The sequence below is a fragment of the Engraulis encrasicolus genome, chromosome 15 (assembly GCF_034702125.1).
Source record: "Engraulis encrasicolus isolate BLACKSEA-1 chromosome 15, IST_EnEncr_1.0, whole genome shotgun sequence".
NCBI classification, from domain to species: domain Eukaryota; kingdom Metazoa; phylum Chordata; class Actinopteri; order Clupeiformes; family Engraulidae; genus Engraulis; species Engraulis encrasicolus.
The window spans coordinates 38,181,159-38,198,658 of record NC_085871.1 but is presented as its reverse complement, the minus strand read 5'-3'; the positions used below and the strand labels follow the sequence as shown (position 1 = coordinate 38,198,658).

The following is a 17,500-nucleotide window of genomic DNA, read 5'->3' as shown; positions in this document are numbered from 1 at the left end:
GGAGAGCTGAGAGTGGTGTCCATCTCTGAATGTTTTCTCGTGCATACCCATTCTTGTTTCAACTTTCTTCCAGCAGCGTTGGTACAGTGGGGACAATATCACTGCATGTTACCCAATGTTGCTACTTACAGGCCTTCCCATAAGTTTGGTCACCCATCCATGTTCTGGGAAAACAACAGCTAATAACCTGACTTTCAATTAATCAATTGGCTTCATTGGTCGCTCATACGAAAGCTACAACCATCTCAAATGAAGTTTAATATACAAAAATGAATTTGTTGCACTGAAGAAAGATTAAAAAAAATAATAATAATAAATTCCAGAAACTTTCCAGAAATGTTCCGCGCCTTTGCAACCCTAGGTTGGTCACACTCATATTTTTCAAAACTGTACGATACAGGGCTATAAATTATTATTTTTAAATAAATAACCAATTTGATTAGTAGATGTTAAATCTTACTTGCTACACACTCTCTACCAGTCAAGGTGGCTAGTAAGTTCTCTTTTCTACCTGCCAAACGGGTAGAAAACTGACTTTTCAATAGCCTTTGGCCGGTTGGCTGGTGTTAAAGGTGGGGTTGCAGGTATGACATCACGTTGGGGGAACTCCCCCAGGATTCTAAGGTTCTACATAGACTCCTATGAGCCTGCGGAACCCCCAACGTGATGTCATAATAGTACATTTGTGTTAATTTAGAGCCCTGGTGCCACAGATCACTAATAGTGAACTATACTGCCCTACAATTTCAAAACGCAGTATAATTTGAAATGGCAAACTGAGAAAAAAGGCTTTAAAATTTCCTTTCTGGCCACACAACTGTGTTGGCAATAAAGTGGTGATGACACTTCCATATAATACTTTTTTATGGTGGAAATTTATGCACACAAGAAAAAAGCAAAAAAAACATTCTCATTACTTTTTAGCAGAAAAATCATTATACTGTGTTCTGTTGTGGTATTACTGTCTACATCAAAACCACGGTGTCAATGGAGAAGTGCAGTATATTGCGCGTTATACTGCGTTCTTGGCTAGTACGACGTAACCTCCTAAAACCAAAAAGCGCAGTATACTCAGTTTTTATCGTTTTTTTTTCTGAAACGGGACCAAGTTGGACCAAAAAATTTTAACACAAGAAAAAGAAGGTATTTTAAAGCCAATTTCCGGTCTAAACCCATTTTCGACCATTTTCAATATACTGCGTTCTGATATTGTTGGGCAGTATACAGGGTGCAGTGCTGCCAGCAGCATACATCATCCAGAGCATTATGCTCCCAGGCCAGAGGGGCTAAGACCCGGAAGTATGCATGCAGCCACTCGCCACCAGAGGAGCGTGCATACTGCCATGTAGTGTATTGGTCAAGAGGATTGTAATGTTTCTGGATGTTGAGCAGGGCGTGTGTGTGTGTGTGTGTGTGTGTGTGTGTGTGTGTGTGTGTGTGTGTGTGTGTGTGTGTGTGTGTGTGTGTGTGTGTGTGTGTGTGTGTGTGTGTGTGTGTGGGGGTGTGTGTGTGGGAGTGTGAGGGGGTGTGTGTGAGGGTGTGTGTGTGTGTGTGTGGGTGTGTGTGTGGGTGTGTGGGTGTGTGGGTGTGTGGGTGTGTGGGTGGGTTGTGTGTGTGTGTGTGTGTGTGTGTGTGTGTGTGTGTGTGTGTGTGTGTGTGTGTGGGGTGGGGGTGGGGGTGGGGGTGGGGGTGGGGGTGGGTGGGTTGCATGGGTGCGTCTCTCTCTCTCACACATGCGCACACACGCACGCACGCACTAGTGCACACTTTCTCAAGACACACCCTGTAAAGCTGATTAGTTTACACACCCACATACAGTACACACGCACACTAATACAGTGCACAAGGGAAATGAAAATGTACATGCATTTAGCTTTTACTCTGCTAATGTGTGTGTGTGTGCGTGCGCATGTGTGTGTGTGTGTGAGCGCGTCCGTGTATGCATGTGTGTGTGTGTGTGTGTGTGTGTGTGTGTGTGTTTGTGGACGCGTGTGTGTGTTTGTGGACGCGTGTGCGTGTGCGCGTGCATGTGTGTGTGCCGTGTGTGTGTGTGTGCCGCGTGTGTGTGTGCTTCAGATGGAGCCAGGGGCGTTGGACGAGACTCAGATTGCCACGATCCTCAGAGAGATCCTAAAGGGGCTGGAGTATCTCCACTCAGAGAAGAAGATACACAGAGACATCAAAGGTGAAGACATGCACACACACACACACACACACACACACACACACACACACACACACACACACACACACACACACACACACATACACACTAGGGCTGGGAATCGATCCAAATTTCCTGGATCGATTCGATTCCGATCCAGAAGGTCACGATCCAATTCGATCCAAAATCCGATTCGATCCATGATCCGATTCGATTCAATATCAATCTTCTGTATTGCTGGGTTGTAACTTTAACCCATTTATGCCTAAAATTCTAAGACCGCTATAAAAACGTAAGTATCTCAAACTTTGATACCCACACAAACATGAAATACCTTGGTATGAGAGAAAGGAGAGGGAAACTTGGTATGAGAGAGAGAAAGGTGGGAAAACACTGGCACTATTTCCTTGAACAGGCTGTGTGTATTTGTGCATGTACTGTAGTCCCCATGAATGTGGAAGAAATCTACAGGATGTGGTTGAGAAAATAGCACCTATAGTCATTGGCAAAAAATCGATCCACAAAGTTGTGAATCAATATCACACTTTTCAAACGTGAATCGATATTGGATTGCGATTCGATCTTTTGAACCCAGCCCTAATACACACACATACACATGCACACTCACTCTACACTTATCGTTGGTACAAATGTGGTTATGATACAAATAGATATCAAAGGTGAAGACACACACACACACGCACACACGCACGCACACGCGCACGCACACACACACACACACACACACACACACACACACACACACACACACACACACACACACACACACACACACACACACACACACACACACACACATACAGTACACCCATCATTGGTACAATTGCAAGTATAGCAGATTCAAAACTCATACACACTCACTCACACTCACACTCACACACACGTCTCATTCACTGGCAGGCTGAGGCAGTATCTCCATCACTCTTGTGCTCTCTTGTAGGCATTAGCCCATATCCTTCCCTGCACATCGCCTCCCCAAGGCCTCCTTTGTTTAGAGTCTCTTCTCTTGATGTATTGAGGAGAGACCAGATGCCAAGGCCTCCATTACAATGACTCTTCCCATTTTGGCTATTGAATAGGTTTTTTAATCCATCTCTCTCTGTCTCTTTCCTTCTCTTCCTTTCATTCTCTTTCTTTCATTCTCTTTCTTTCTCTCTCTCTCTCTCTCTCTCTCTCTCTCTCTCTCTCTCTCTCTCTCTCTCTCTCGCCACCCCCCCTCTCTCTTTCTTATCTGAGCTCACTCTGCTTCTCTATTCTGTCCTATCTGTCTCTTTACCCTCCTGTCTGTTCTCTCTCTCTCTCTCTCTCTCTCTCTCTCTCTCTCTCTCTCTCTCTCTCTCTCTCTCTCTCTCTCTCTCTCTCTCTCTCTCTCTCTCGGTAGCTAATGATGAATAGCTGGCAGTCCTGTTCTCTGCTCCTCCACTTCAGTCCTCCTCTCTGCAGAGTCAGTGGGTGAAGCAGGAGGGAGAGCAGGAGGCGAGGACGTGCGTGCATCATCAAGCCTTTCAAAACAAACTGCTGTGTCACCCTCCTAAAGGCACCCTAGCAACACCAGACACAAACACAAATACTCTAATTTATGGACAACAGGTCCCTCTTCCTTTTCATCCTCGCTGACAGTTTTGGCCTGGCCCAGGACAAAGTCATCTGAAAGGGCCACCTCAACCAATGCATACACAATGTAATGAAGACTCAATTCTGGGCCCCATTCTCTCTCTGCCAGGGACAACTGACCCTTTGCCGACTACCTTGCGCACCTTCACTGTTTTAGTGCCGAAGTGCACTGATGGACAGAATAAAATACTTTTACACTTAACGTTTAAGTGCCATCCTCAGACTAAATAGAAGGTCGGCGGAAGCAACTGAAGGTAGATGCAGAGAATGATGTAGCCCCCTGTCACATATTTTTGTGTTTTTTCCTGGCACCAACCACCATTCCCTGTGCTGCCATTTAAAAAAAACAAAAGGCGTAACTGATCAAGCATAAATTGGCTGTGATTAAAGCTTGTCCTTACTACTACTTAAAACACAAGGACTTGATCTTGAACTGAAGACATCTCTGCATAAAATATTCAGCTATACCGTTGTACACAATAGCATGGCTTCAAAACTTGCTTTATCTGCATTAAATTCCATAAGCTATGTATTTGGCGGCATGGGACTGTGTCTAATGTGGATATGCCAGGAGTTTGCAACTTTTTTTCCACTGAACAAACGCCTCCTTGACCTCATGATAAGCTTAGTATTGCCGCCTTGAGCTCATCATAAGCTTGTCAACGCCCCCCTCAGTATTAAAAACTAAAATTGACTTAGCTTCATTCTCCTCAACGCCCCCCAAAGACTTATCAGCACCCCCTGGGAGGCCGTAGAGCCCCCGTTGAGAAACACTGGGACATACTGAATGGTGCCTCAGCATTTTCAGCTGGTATATCAACAGCGTCCAAACACATAAAGTGCCACTCTTTCAGCAACCTTGCAGTAGTATTTTGATTACCTCACGATCAATGAGGTGCTTAATAGCAACTCTTTTTTTTTCTGAGATTAGGGCAACCATGGCCTAATGATTGGGGTTAATGGTTAGGGAGTTTGTGGTCAAAGGGTCACAGGTTCTAATCCCACTCCATTCCATTAGTAGAAGCTTTGTACCCACCCCTTGTGTGCCTTGACCAAGGGACACATCCTCACTCTGCTCCAGGGACCGTACCCAATACCTAGTGACACCAGGCCAATGTAATGTAATGTATTTACTAGCCTGATTATCATCGACTTTCAGATCTCGTACCAAAGGTGTTGCGTCATTACGAGGGTGTATGTATTACTGTGTTTGTCAAGATCTGCATTTACTGAGTTGCTTTATTTCCACCCTGTGTGCATGTGCCCATGTGTGCGCGTGTGTTCGTGTGTCTGTGTTTGTCTGTGTGCGTGCGTATGCGTGCACATGTGTGTGTGCGTGTGTGTGTGTGTGTGTGTGTGTAGCGGCGAACGTGCTGCTGTCGGAGCAGGGCGAGGTGAAGCTGGCGGACTTCGGGGTGGCGGGTCAACTGACCGACACGCAGATCAAGAGGAACACCTTCGTAGGAACGCCATTCTGGATGGCACCCGAGGTCATCAAACAGTCCGCATACGACTCCAAGGTCAGAGAGGATGTCTGTCTGTCTCTCTGTCTCTCTGTCTGTCTGTCTCCGTGCATGTGTGTGCGGTGTGCGTGCATGTGTGTCTGTGGATGTGTGCGCGCGTGCGTGCAACACCTTTGTGGGCACAACATTCTGCATGGCACAAGTAGTGTGTGGCAGAGAAGACAAGAGGGAGCCCAACGCTGAGTGTATGGGCTGTCAGTTTTGAACCTTGAGGGATCTCATATTGAATACAGTGGCAATGTTGTTGTTGTTGTTTTGGCACTGGTCGTTATGACAACCACCATAAAGGAGCACTGCACTTTTTCGACCTTCAAAACCACGTCATAAAGGTCACCGTGGTGATGGTGCATCCTCTCCTCTCCCAGCAGGCTTCATTACTCCTCATCATCAGTTAAGGCACACTGTTTGCTTTACCTATACTGGGGTGCATTTCTCAAAAGAGAAGTTGTTAGACTGTTAGCAACTTCGGTAGTTGCCAATTGGAAAATGCATTGAAAACAACAAAGTGTAGTAAGCAACTTTGGTTTTGAGAAATACACCCTTGGCATACAAAGGCAAAGTGCAGTAACTATGTCAGCAGTGAAACTAAAGACAATGTCTTCAAAGGCCTACAGTCGGTCCCCCTACAATGCACACCCTTTACCGAGGTAATGCCACGTCATCCACCTCGGTACGTACCGGGCCTAGCTGCAGTGTACCCAAACAACCGCCGGGTGGCACTTGGGAGCGCTTGGAATGTTTTAGACGATGCTGACGGCATATTAATATATGCTCATATTCACCAGCACGCACCGATTCAGCGGATAACAACATGCCTATAAATTGTGTGAGAACACCTCCAGGAAGTAGGAAGAGTCATAAAAAGAATAGCCTAAATAATGTAATGAATTTTCTTTTTTTTTTTTAAATGATGATCGGATGAATTGCATTAATGTGCAAGCTCTGACAAAATGTAAATTGAGTGTAGCCAGAAGCCATACCGATTATCGCATCGCAAGATTTGAAACGTCTAATATTGCAACTTCAGACTTGTTGTCTGGATGTGGATACTTTTTCGTTTGGTAAAAATTACTGAGAGTGCAATACACCTCACCGCAGTAACCTAACAGCGCTTAGTTTGAGCGTGTAAGCGTTGGCTATTTATCTCACATCGCCAACAGCTGGGGCGATAACCTAACCTACACTTCCCTAATGAATTTAATGTTGTCACATTGGCAAAAATTAGCAAGCGACTGATATTGCTGTTTTCGTGCTCAAATTAAGTGTAACCAACTGTCGGGTTATGTGTCGCAGGTGAGAAAGTGCGCATTTTTCCAGCGACACCTCTCCTTGTTACCAAATACCCTGGAGAGTACTGTACACCACAAATACGCCAAGACACAAATATTGAGTTTTAAAATAATATTTATTAACTAACAGAAATCTAAAAGAGTCCCGGGGCACCCCAAATCTATACAAGTCCGAAATTCCAAATTTCCTTGGAGATCCCCCCCACAGTCATCAAGGAGGCGGAGGAGCGGTGGCCAGGTGTCCATCCATTGCGAGGCTGGGGAGACAGGAAGAGCTTGGTGACAGTAGGCTTGATTCCATAGGCAGTCCAAATGACACTCACTTCCATAATTAAGTAGGCTACGCAGGTAATCGCTGCACTTATTCCACGTGATTTACAACACTGCACTCGCTAGTCTAGGGGTGAAGTTGCTCAGCACTCGCACACGGCACGGCTCACTGCAATGTGTGCTGCGATTCAAGGCCAGCGGTGTTAAAAGTGAGTCCAAGTACAACTGGGTTTGGAGAGAGAGAGAGAGAGGGGGGGGGGGAAATATATGCTGGGAAATATAGGCCTATGCAATGTCATCTCATAATCATGGAGTTCCTCATGCGATTTAATCTGGGTCAGTCAGCATGCACCTTGCGCACCGGGAAGTGTGTTTTTTCAAACAAGAAAACTGGTTCATCATATGCATGGCTTAAACTGACTTTAATGTTTGCCAACGTGATATAGTTTTCCTCTCATAATAGCACCTGGCGACTGTGACCACAGTTAGATGACCTCGCGCGCGTAAACCCATTAAAATATAGCCTAGCCTTCTGTGGCTATTCAGAGCAATATGAACCAATCAGGTCGGCGTTGTTATTAAGCAAAATACATCCCTGATGTCTACTTAACTAAAATAAGATGCATTTGTCTAATATTTGGAGACATCGCCTTGCTCTTTCTGCGGGGAATTAAGCGCCTCTCTCCCTCGCTCTCTCTCTCTCCCTCTCTCGCCCACACACACACACACACACACACACACACACAGTTTGGAGAGGACGCATTTAAACTGTACTAACAGTTTAGGCAGTAGGGGAGAGCAGGGACTCATGAAACTCGGGACGAATGAAACACTGCGATTTACTCGAAAACTTGAACATATCCGAAAGTATGCAAGTCAAAGTTGTCAGGTTTACAGGCAAAAGGGATTTTAGTGTCAGTAGACACTGTCGGGACGAATGAAACACCCGTTTCATCCGTCCCTCTCGCCCATTGACTTAAAGCAGGATCAAAATAAAATGGGAGCACTTGAGATGACTATGTTCCAAGTTCCAACTTGTCTTGAGCACCGTCGTAGCGCAACAAATCATTATCGTAAACATAGCCTAGATAATTGGAAATTACAAAAAATAGGCTACATTTTATAGACTTTGGCTATAGGCTAAGCCGACTCCTCTACCTGTTTGAATTAGTGCAGCCTTACAGGGAGGACGTTAATTTGGCATAGGTCAACTGCAAGAGACTACTAATTTGTGACTTGACGTGATGTGTGAATAATTTAGGCTACGATATGCAACAGGCATATTTAGCCGCACTCAGTCATTCATTGGGTGAATGTCCCGACCCTGTGTGTCCGCGTGCATGCATGGGGTGGGGAAAAATACATCAAGCGTGCCATCACCACCCATCCCCCCGGACCCACGGAACCCACTGAAGATGCAATTGTAGTCTGTCAGTATTTTAGTGTGGGCCCAGGTAGTTGAATTCATGGCATGGCCTGGTTATCTCAATAGTGCCAAGAAGATGTTTGCCCTCAGGCTAGTGTGTTCATAAAGCGCATGTTCGATTTGCTGTAATAGGCTACGATCAGTAAGCCTCACTTGTCTGTCGTGTCTTTTCCTTCTTTCGATATTTTGTAAAATAGGCCTAAATACGATAATAGGCCTAAATAAGGCTAATAAAGTAAGCTAAATAAGTTAGGCCTAAATAAAGTTGTTTTAGCCTATGAACTCAGGCAATGCAGAAATTTCCGGAGGGATTTTGGATATCTTGGCCTATAGGCTACCGATGGCTTTATGAACTTCATGACTGGGCTACAAGATAGTCGGGTAAAACATTTGTAGACCACCAACATCTGATGCTGAAGTGGGGGAGGGTGTTTTTTTTTCACTTCAAATGTTCCCCGACACACACACACACACACACACACACACACACACACACACACACACACACACACACACACACACACACACACACACACACACACACACACACACACACACACACACACACACACACACACACACACAGAGAGATACGCGCTAATCGCTCTCTCTCTCTCCGTCTCTCCCTCTCTTTCTCATTGTTGCTATACGTGCATCTGGATAGGCATAGGCAGTGTGGTCACCCAGCACATTTTCATAGAAATGCTGTGGGGTTTTTTTTAATGAAATCTTTATTCAGTTATTTGTGAACAGTCTCTGCGTTTCACTTTCGATGTTGCGTCACCGTGGACAAGTGTCTGCTCGAAAACTTAATGCAAAGCGGCTAAAATGTTCAGAACGTGTTGAACTTTTCAGAACATGAATGTTTGTCTGTGGGGGATGGGTGGGTTACAGCAGTGCAGTGCAGTGCAGTGCACGGGACTGCACAGCCTTTTGTGACATGTCGTGGCGCGACAGGTTATCCAGCCTCCGAAGGAGTCATAGTTCCCCAGTCATAGCCTACTGTTGGTTCGCATCTCCACCGAAGCAACTGAATTTGCAGTCCTAATCACAGATGATTAGCCACACCTGGTGTGCATCACATCCCCATCATGTGTGCATCACATCCCCAGTTAACCGGAATCCCGTCGATCGCGCACAACAGCGCATTGAAAGGATGAAATGTTCACAAGCACCAATACAAAAAAAAAACGTATTCAACCTATTAGTCCGTAGGCTATCCTGAGGATATCCGTTCCTGACTTGAATAGGTAGTGCAGAAATAATTAACAGACATCACTTAGCCTATAAGTTGGAGCGGAATTGAGACGGTGAATGCAGGACAGAATAATGAAAACAAAACACCGTCGACTGGCGGTCTTGTTTAGGGATCACGCTTGTGTTATTATCAAATACCCAATGTTACGTGCGCAATTGGCTGACTCTTTCCACTTGTAGCCTAAAACTGAGGGAGGGATCAACATACAATGAGCTACACTGAAGCAGATTACTCTGCTTCGCAAAAAAAACCCAGTGCACCAATAATACCCCCGTCTTCAACCTACTATTTAGGCTACCAGATATATAGGCCTAGGCTAGTAATAGTATTAAGTTGTGCTACCTTGTTTTTTGTGGTAACGACAGTGTAGATCAGGTAATAACCTGCAATAGGGGAAGCGGCATGCGCCAGTTTTAAAGACGGAATGTCGTCGCCAAATGTAAAATCACCTCTCTCATGCTGACATGACGGGGCACTACTTCATTAGGCTACAATGTTGTTCATGTCTGTTTGACTCACACTATACGAGTGGTTCAATTTGTGTTTTTGTGCTCATCGCACAAATGAGACAGACAGGCTTGCTTGATAGGGCTACACAAAGCAAGCGACATCGGTCCACTCAAAATGGTCCGAACTCCGCCGCTTGATTTCATGTCTCCTCAGTCTCTCCATTACGGTTTATTAGCCTACTCTGTTTTGCTATTTTCGTTATTCTTAGCCCTGGCATTACAGATGAAGCAACTGTGATCAGTGAGGTTGTGGAAACGGTTGAATAGGCCTATGGTCCTAAATTGGGTTATTGTGGTTGTGGTCTTGTTTAGGGCTCACACTTGTGTTATTATCAAATGCCCTATCAAATGCCCAATGCTAAATAAAACATGCAATTTGCTGACTGTATTTCTACTACTACTAAAACTGGGGGACGGGCAAGGACGGAAGCACAAACAGACCATAGACACAGGCAGACGCTGCTCTGCAAAAGCGGTGCTATACTGCCCCCCGCATTCCGAATGGCCACAGGGTGTAATGATCACGGTACGCTGTCGCGGCCCGGCACGGTAATGAGCAGATTGAAGTTACACCATCTGTATTCACTACTTGCTGAAAATACTCAACTACATCATAACAACATCGCAATGAAATTACTCAGAGCCTTAAAGGGACACTGTGTGAGATTTTTAGTTATTTATTTCCAGAATTCATGCTGCCCATTCACTAATGTTACCTTTTTCATGAATACTGACCACCACCATCAAATTCTAAGTATTCATTATGACTAGAAAAATTGCAATTTTCATACATGAAAAGGGGGATCTTCTCCATGGTCCGCCATTTTGGATTTCCAAAAATAGCAATTTTTAGCTGCAAAAATGACTGTACTTGGAGCTTACTGGAAAATATTTGATTAATACTTAGTAAACTTTCATGTAAAGATCAAATTTGGCAATAGGCAGCCCAGTTTCAATGAGCAGCATAGTTGCAGTACCTTTTTTGACCATTTCCCGCACAGTGTCCCTTTAAGTAACAGGTGCAGACATAACCATTGCAATTTTGGTGACAGTAAGGTTATAACAGGCTCTGCGCTAAGGGATTAAAGGCAGCTGTGGGACTGGACAGTACACTTGCTAGTTGGCGTTGAAATGTGCACTTTGAAACACTGGCACACTTTGGGGCTGGAGTTAGAATCAAAGAGTGTGAGAATTAGAATCAGAACCCTGGTTGTAAAATAGTTTATTCGACCTCTGTACAGCATTCATATCAACTGAATGAGGCCAAAGTCCTTTTATAAAATCTGTATTAGTCTAAGCAAGTGTGTGTGGTGCGTGCATGACCCCATGTCCGTTTGTGTGTGTGTGTGCGTTTGCGTGTGTGTGCGTGCGTGCGCTCGCGCATGTGTTGTCAGTCAGTCAGTCAATCTCTTTCTCTATCAGGAAGTGTACGTTGGTGTGTGTGTGTGAGATGTGAGTATGTCAGTTGGAGTTTGTCTCTATAGATCAGTCTGAGTGTGTCAGTCTTGTATGCGTGTGTGACTTGTGTTCATCAGGCGGTACGTGTGTGTGTGTTAGTCAGTCAGTCTATATATCTCTTTATATCTCTCTATGTATCAGTGTGTGTGCTTGCGTGCTGATTGTATTGTGTATCTTACCTTAACCCCTTGCTGTCCTTGTCCACCACTACACCACAGGCTGACATCTGGTCTCTGGACATCACGGCGATCGAGCTGGCTAAAGCTGTGTGTGTGAGTGCGTGCGTGCGTGCGTGCGTGCGTCTGTCTGTCTGTCTGTCTGTCTGTCTGTCTGTCTGTCTGTCTGTCTGTCTGTCTTACCTTAACCCCTTGCTGTCCTTGTCCACCACTACACCACAGGCTGACATCTGGTCTCTGGGCATCACGGCGATCGAGCTGGCCAAGGGGGAGCCCCCCCACTCGGACCTGCACCCCATGAAGGTGCTGTTCCTCATCCCAAAGAACAACCCCCCCACGCTGGAGGGCAGCTACAGCAAGCCCCTCAAGGAGTTCGTAGAGGCCTGCCTCAACAAGGAGCCTAGCTTTGTGAGTGGAGCTCTGCTGAAACGCGCGCACACACACACACACACACACACACACACACACACACACACACACACACACACACACACACACAGACACACACACACACACACACACACACACACACACACACACACACACACACACACACACACACACACACACACACACACACACACACACACACCTGTCTCAACAAGGAGCCTAGCTTTGTGAGTCTAGCGATGGCACACGCACACGCACACGCACACGCACACACCTCTAAATTAGGAGCACAGCTTTGTGAGTGGTACTGGTATGGTCCCCTGACATACACATCTAAAGACACACACACTACAGACTAGTGGCGGAACTATTACATACAGGGCCTCAGGGCAAGACACTGATAGGGCCCCCCATACGGCCTGCCAAGGTCACAATAGGGCCCCCACATCCAATACAGGAGGTCCCTGGGCCCTGGGGCGAACGCCCTGCTTTCCCCCGCTATGCTCCGCCCCTGCTTCAGATGCATGAATATTACCCCCACCCCCTTCTTCGGATGTGACATACAGCAAACTGGTAACAAACAAAAAACACTCAACCTACTTCAGAAAATGTTACCGAAAACAAACATTGACAATGTGGTCAAGAAGTGGTTACCTATTCATAATACACATCTAAAAGAATTGCTAAGTAATCAAATGGAAACTGAAAAGGTGCATTTTGCACCGTGAGTCGCTGCTGCAATAATAGATATATGCAGGTATAAATTCACACGCCTGTGTGTGCGTGTGTGTAGCATTTTTACATTTGTCACGGCTCGATGAAGCCTTTTGCTGATTAAATGGCGTTTGCACTTTTGAGAGTGTCAGTCAATAGTGGCCAACCACTTCCCCTGTGTAATTTTAAACTCTAATTTTAACTTGCACTCGCTCTCTCTCTCTCTCTCTATCTCTTGCGCGCTCCCCCCATCTCTCTCTCTCGCTCTCTCTCTCTCTCTCTCCCTCCCTCTCTCTCTCTCTCTCTCTCTCTCTCTCCCTCCCTCTCTCTCTCTCTCTCTCCCTCCCTCCCTCTCTCTCTCTCTCTCTCTCTCTCCCTCTCTCTCGCTCTCTCCTTCTCTCTTTCTCTCTCTCTCTCTCCCTCTCTCCTCCAACCCCCCTCTCTCTCCACCCCCCACCCCCCTCTGTTCTCCAGAGGCCGACAGCCAAAGAGCTTCTGAAGCACAAGTTGATAGTGCGGCATGCCAAGAAGACGTCCTACCTGACGGAGCTCATCGACCGCTACAAGCGCTGGAAGGCCGAGCAGTCGCGAGAGGAGTCCAGCTCAGACGAGTCCGACTCGTAAGTCGAACTCAGGGGTGGTGAACCTTTTCTTTTTTTTCCAAGGGGCTACTTAAAATTCCTCCAAGGGCCGTAAAATTCCTCCAAGGGCCGTACTATGAACACAATCCAGGATTTCCCCCTGCACTTTAGGCTAATATTGAAGGCGGCCACCTTTACAACATGCATCACGTTCTATAGATCACCTGAAAATATAACTTAACTGTATTGCAAAAGTATTTTCTAAGATTCCGATTCTGTATGTATGTCCGTCTGTCTGATTGCCTGTTTCTCTGTCTGTTTGTGTCTAACTCATATGTTTGTCTGTCTCTGTATGTGTGTCCGATGTATGTACCGTATCTATGGCTGACTGCCTGTATCGCTGTCTGGTTGTGTCCAACTCGTATGTTTGTCTGTCTCTGACTACCTGTATGTCTATCCGAGTCAAACACCTCATCTCCGTTTCAGTTGTGGTGAGTGCATGCACATGTGTGTTTATATTCACTTATGTGTGTGTGTGTGTGTGTGTGTGTGTGTGTGTGTGTGTGTGTGTGTGTGTGTGTGTGTGTGTGTGTGTGTGTGTTGCAGGGAGCAGGATGGCCAGGCGTCAGGAGGCAGTGGGTTCGGCAGCGATGACTGGATCTTCACCATCAGGGAGAAGGACCCCAAGAAACTACAGAATGGAGCCAGCCAGGCCGGAGGAACAGAGGAGGAGGTGAGATGGAGTAATTGAGGGGAACAGAGGAGGAGGTGAGATGGAGTAATTGAGGGGAACAGAGGAGGAGGTGAGATGGAATAATGGAGGGGAACAGAGGAGGAGGTGAGATGGAGTAATTGAGGGGAACAGAGGAGGAGGAGGTGAGATGGAGTAATTGAGGGGAACAGAGGAGGTGAGATGGAGTAATTGAGGGGAAGAGAGGAGGAGGTGAGATGGAGTAATTGAGGGGAACAGAGGAGGAGGTGAGATGGAGTAATTGAGGAGAACAGAGGAGGAGGTGAGATGGAGTAATTGAGGGGAAGAGAAGTAATACCAGAGAGGGTAGAGAGAGAGAGGTTCCATTGGCCCATTGTTTCCTGGTTCTATTATGGCCCCCTTAGGCAGACCTAGGCAGACCTAAGGACTGTTCTATTCATTGTAGGAGCATTATGACACGCCCCTTTAGGCAGACCGGAACCTGGTCATGTTAGGTGCCCATAGATCATAACATAGTTATGTTGGCATATCTCTATACTTAAAGAATCTCTGGTAATAAGGGTGGAGAGAGGCCACAGAAGGAGAGAAGGACCATAAGAGACGAGGGTTTCTGCGGCTCTATGATTTTCGGAGCAAAGGAGGAGGTGAAGGAGAGGAATGAAGGGATGGAGGAGAAATGGAGGGACCAAGTTTTGGGAATTATGGGAAATGACAAAATGCTGACATGGGAAGGTCACATCAACGCACCCCTCGTGGTATTTTCCACTGGACAACTCGTTGAAAATTTGTATTTACGAGTTGCAGAGACTGGATGATATCTACTTCCGAGGGCACATGAAAGGCACATTAGTGTCCTCATCTAGTGTATGAAACTGTTCATTTTTGTTTTGTTTTTTTCACTTGTTTGTTTTCCTCTGCTCTTCCCTGTCCAGAGTCCCAAAAGGCCTTTATCCCAGAGCCTGTCCACCATCATATCTCCTACTTTTGCTGAGGTAAGACACCTGGCCTGGCCCAGCAATGACACCACACCCATCACTTATCTACTGTGTCTCTCCATCATACACACGTACACGTACTGTACGCATACACACACACACACACACACACACACACGTACACACACGTACACACACACACGTACACACACACACGTACACAGGAACACACAAACACACACGTACACAGGAACACACACACACACGTACACAGGGACACACACACACGCACACACTCTCAGTAGCATCATCACTGCCAGTGTTTTTATAAGTATGCACTTCATCAATAGAAACCCAGTATGGTCAGGTTCAAAGGTCAAGGTCATTGTCCTGAAGTTAAACTGATGCCACATCATCCCAGTGGCAATCCTTACTGATGATGATTACAATGGAAACTGAGATGGTTATCACAGATGATGAGATAGTAAATTGATTACCGCCAGTTAACGCGTGCCATTCAATCTGCAATCAGTAAACTGACTGCAATCCATAAAGCCACACAGAGGACAGGTTGTATGTAACCTGCTCAAGGATATCCATCCAAGCTTGTCTACACTGCCCCTTGCAGGCAAAACTGTGTAAGACATGCCTACTGTTTTACTCCAGACACAGGTCCATGTACTACAACATACAATTGTGTTACTGAAGATTTATATAGATAAGAAGACACAAATAAGTTGTTGCAAAAAATGTGCACAAAGATATTAATAGATAAAAAAATGTTATGTATGGGGGAAGTATATTCAAATGCGTATTAGAATATAATACATTATTCCACCAGTATCTTGAACCCAAGTCTTGAAATAAATCAACACCAGTTTTTCAGTTGGCTAATCCCCACACATTCACACATGAATGCATATGCACACAAAACACACTCAGGCAGGCACTATAACAAGTGCACATGCACACAAGTACTAGTATAGAACTGATATAGAAGATCTGGACTTCTTTTTTTTAATTCATAATAATTTACCATTAGAGAAATACACAGAATTTCAAAATCAATGAATCAAAGTCCCCCAGTGACTCATCCAGGTTTTTTTTTTGCACATGGACTCCGGCTGTGCATAGGGACTCATCGCTATGAGTATACTATTAGAGGTTTGTAAAGCACCGTCACTGTAGTGCAATAAAGCCCCCATCCCCTTTCACATCCTAATTATATCCCCATGTCCACTCAAGCCCTATTACAAAGCCCCTACCCACCTGTCGTCCCTGCTCAATCCCATCCAGAACCGATCCGGTTTGGACAGGCAACTTACTGGGCCTGCATGCAGCTAGACGAATAACTCGGCTCACAGTGGGCAGCACGGCTTTGAGAAGGTGGCTGCTATCTTCAAAAGCTTTAAAGCAGGGAGACTGATAATGACAACCAACCATCCTTCTACTCCCAGACACACACACACGCACACGCACACGCACACACACACACACTCACACACACAGACACACAGACACACACACAGGCACACACACAGACACACAGACACACACACAGGCACACACACACACACACACACACACACTTGCTAATCTTGCGTGAAGGATGGCAGTATTGGAGGAGGAGTTTGATGGATGGAGAGGACGGTAGGTGGGGAAATGGCCCGCGGAGAGAGAGAGGGGGGGAGGAAGGGAATGGAGTGAGATGCTTAGGAAGAGAGAGCGAGAAGGAAAGAGAGAGAGAGAAGGAAAGAGATGGAGAGGCGATCCTGGTCCTCCTCCATGCATCTTCCTCTCCTCATTTGTCCTCCTCTCTTCTCTTCCTCATCCCTCTTCCTCATCCTCTTCTCAAGGACACCTCTGCACCAGCTAGGCACTGATGCAGCTCTCAACTGATGTGACTCCACTGCGTCATTCCTCAGCACCCAGTCACACACGGAGCTGAAACTCCAAATACATGGGTTTACTGTTTGTAAACAACCCCTGGCTGCGCACTGGCTGCTCTCTCTCTCTCTCTTTCTCTCTCTCTTTCTCTCTCTCTCTTTCTCTCTCTCTCTCTCTCGCTCTCTCTCTCTCTCTCTACTTCTTTTAAAAAAAATATTTTTTGGGGCTTTTATGCCTTTATTTTGACAGGACAGTCGAAGATGGTGACAGGAAGTGAATAGGACAGAGAGAGACAGGGGAGGATCGGGAAATGACCCCGGCCGGACTCGAACCGGGGTCCACATGGGTGGGCATGCAAGCCCAAATGTGGGGGGGGGCACTTTCTTTGCACTCCTCGACCACCCCCCCTCCCCCTTTTTTATTTTTTTTATTTTTTAATCTTTTTGAGGACACAAAAAACACATTTTTTTTACTCTTTATAGGCTTCAAACCTATAATAAGACGTAATAAACTAATCTTGAATCTTGAATCTTGATCTTGAATCTTGCGCGCTGCGCCACAGCGCCCCCTCTC

General features: G+C 45.9%; 1 protein-coding gene across 1 annotated transcript in view; it reads left to right on the top strand.

The window, feature by feature from the left end:
- The window catches only part of stk24b (serine/threonine kinase 24b (STE20 homolog, yeast)), a 45,016-nt gene that overhangs the window by 25,612 nt on the left and 1,904 nt on the right, over positions 1 to 17,500 (top strand). The window contains exons 4-9 of the mRNA XM_063217493.1: positions 2,077 to 2,185; positions 5,162 to 5,319; positions 11,931 to 12,116; positions 13,287 to 13,432; positions 14,000 to 14,126; positions 15,038 to 15,097. Coding sequence (XP_063073563.1) covers positions 2,077 to 2,185; positions 5,162 to 5,319; positions 11,931 to 12,116; positions 13,287 to 13,432; positions 14,000 to 14,126; positions 15,038 to 15,097 — 786 coding nt within the window. The remainder of the gene's footprint in view (positions 1 to 2,076; positions 2,186 to 5,161; positions 5,320 to 11,930; positions 12,117 to 13,286; positions 13,433 to 13,999; positions 14,127 to 15,037; positions 15,098 to 17,500) is intronic.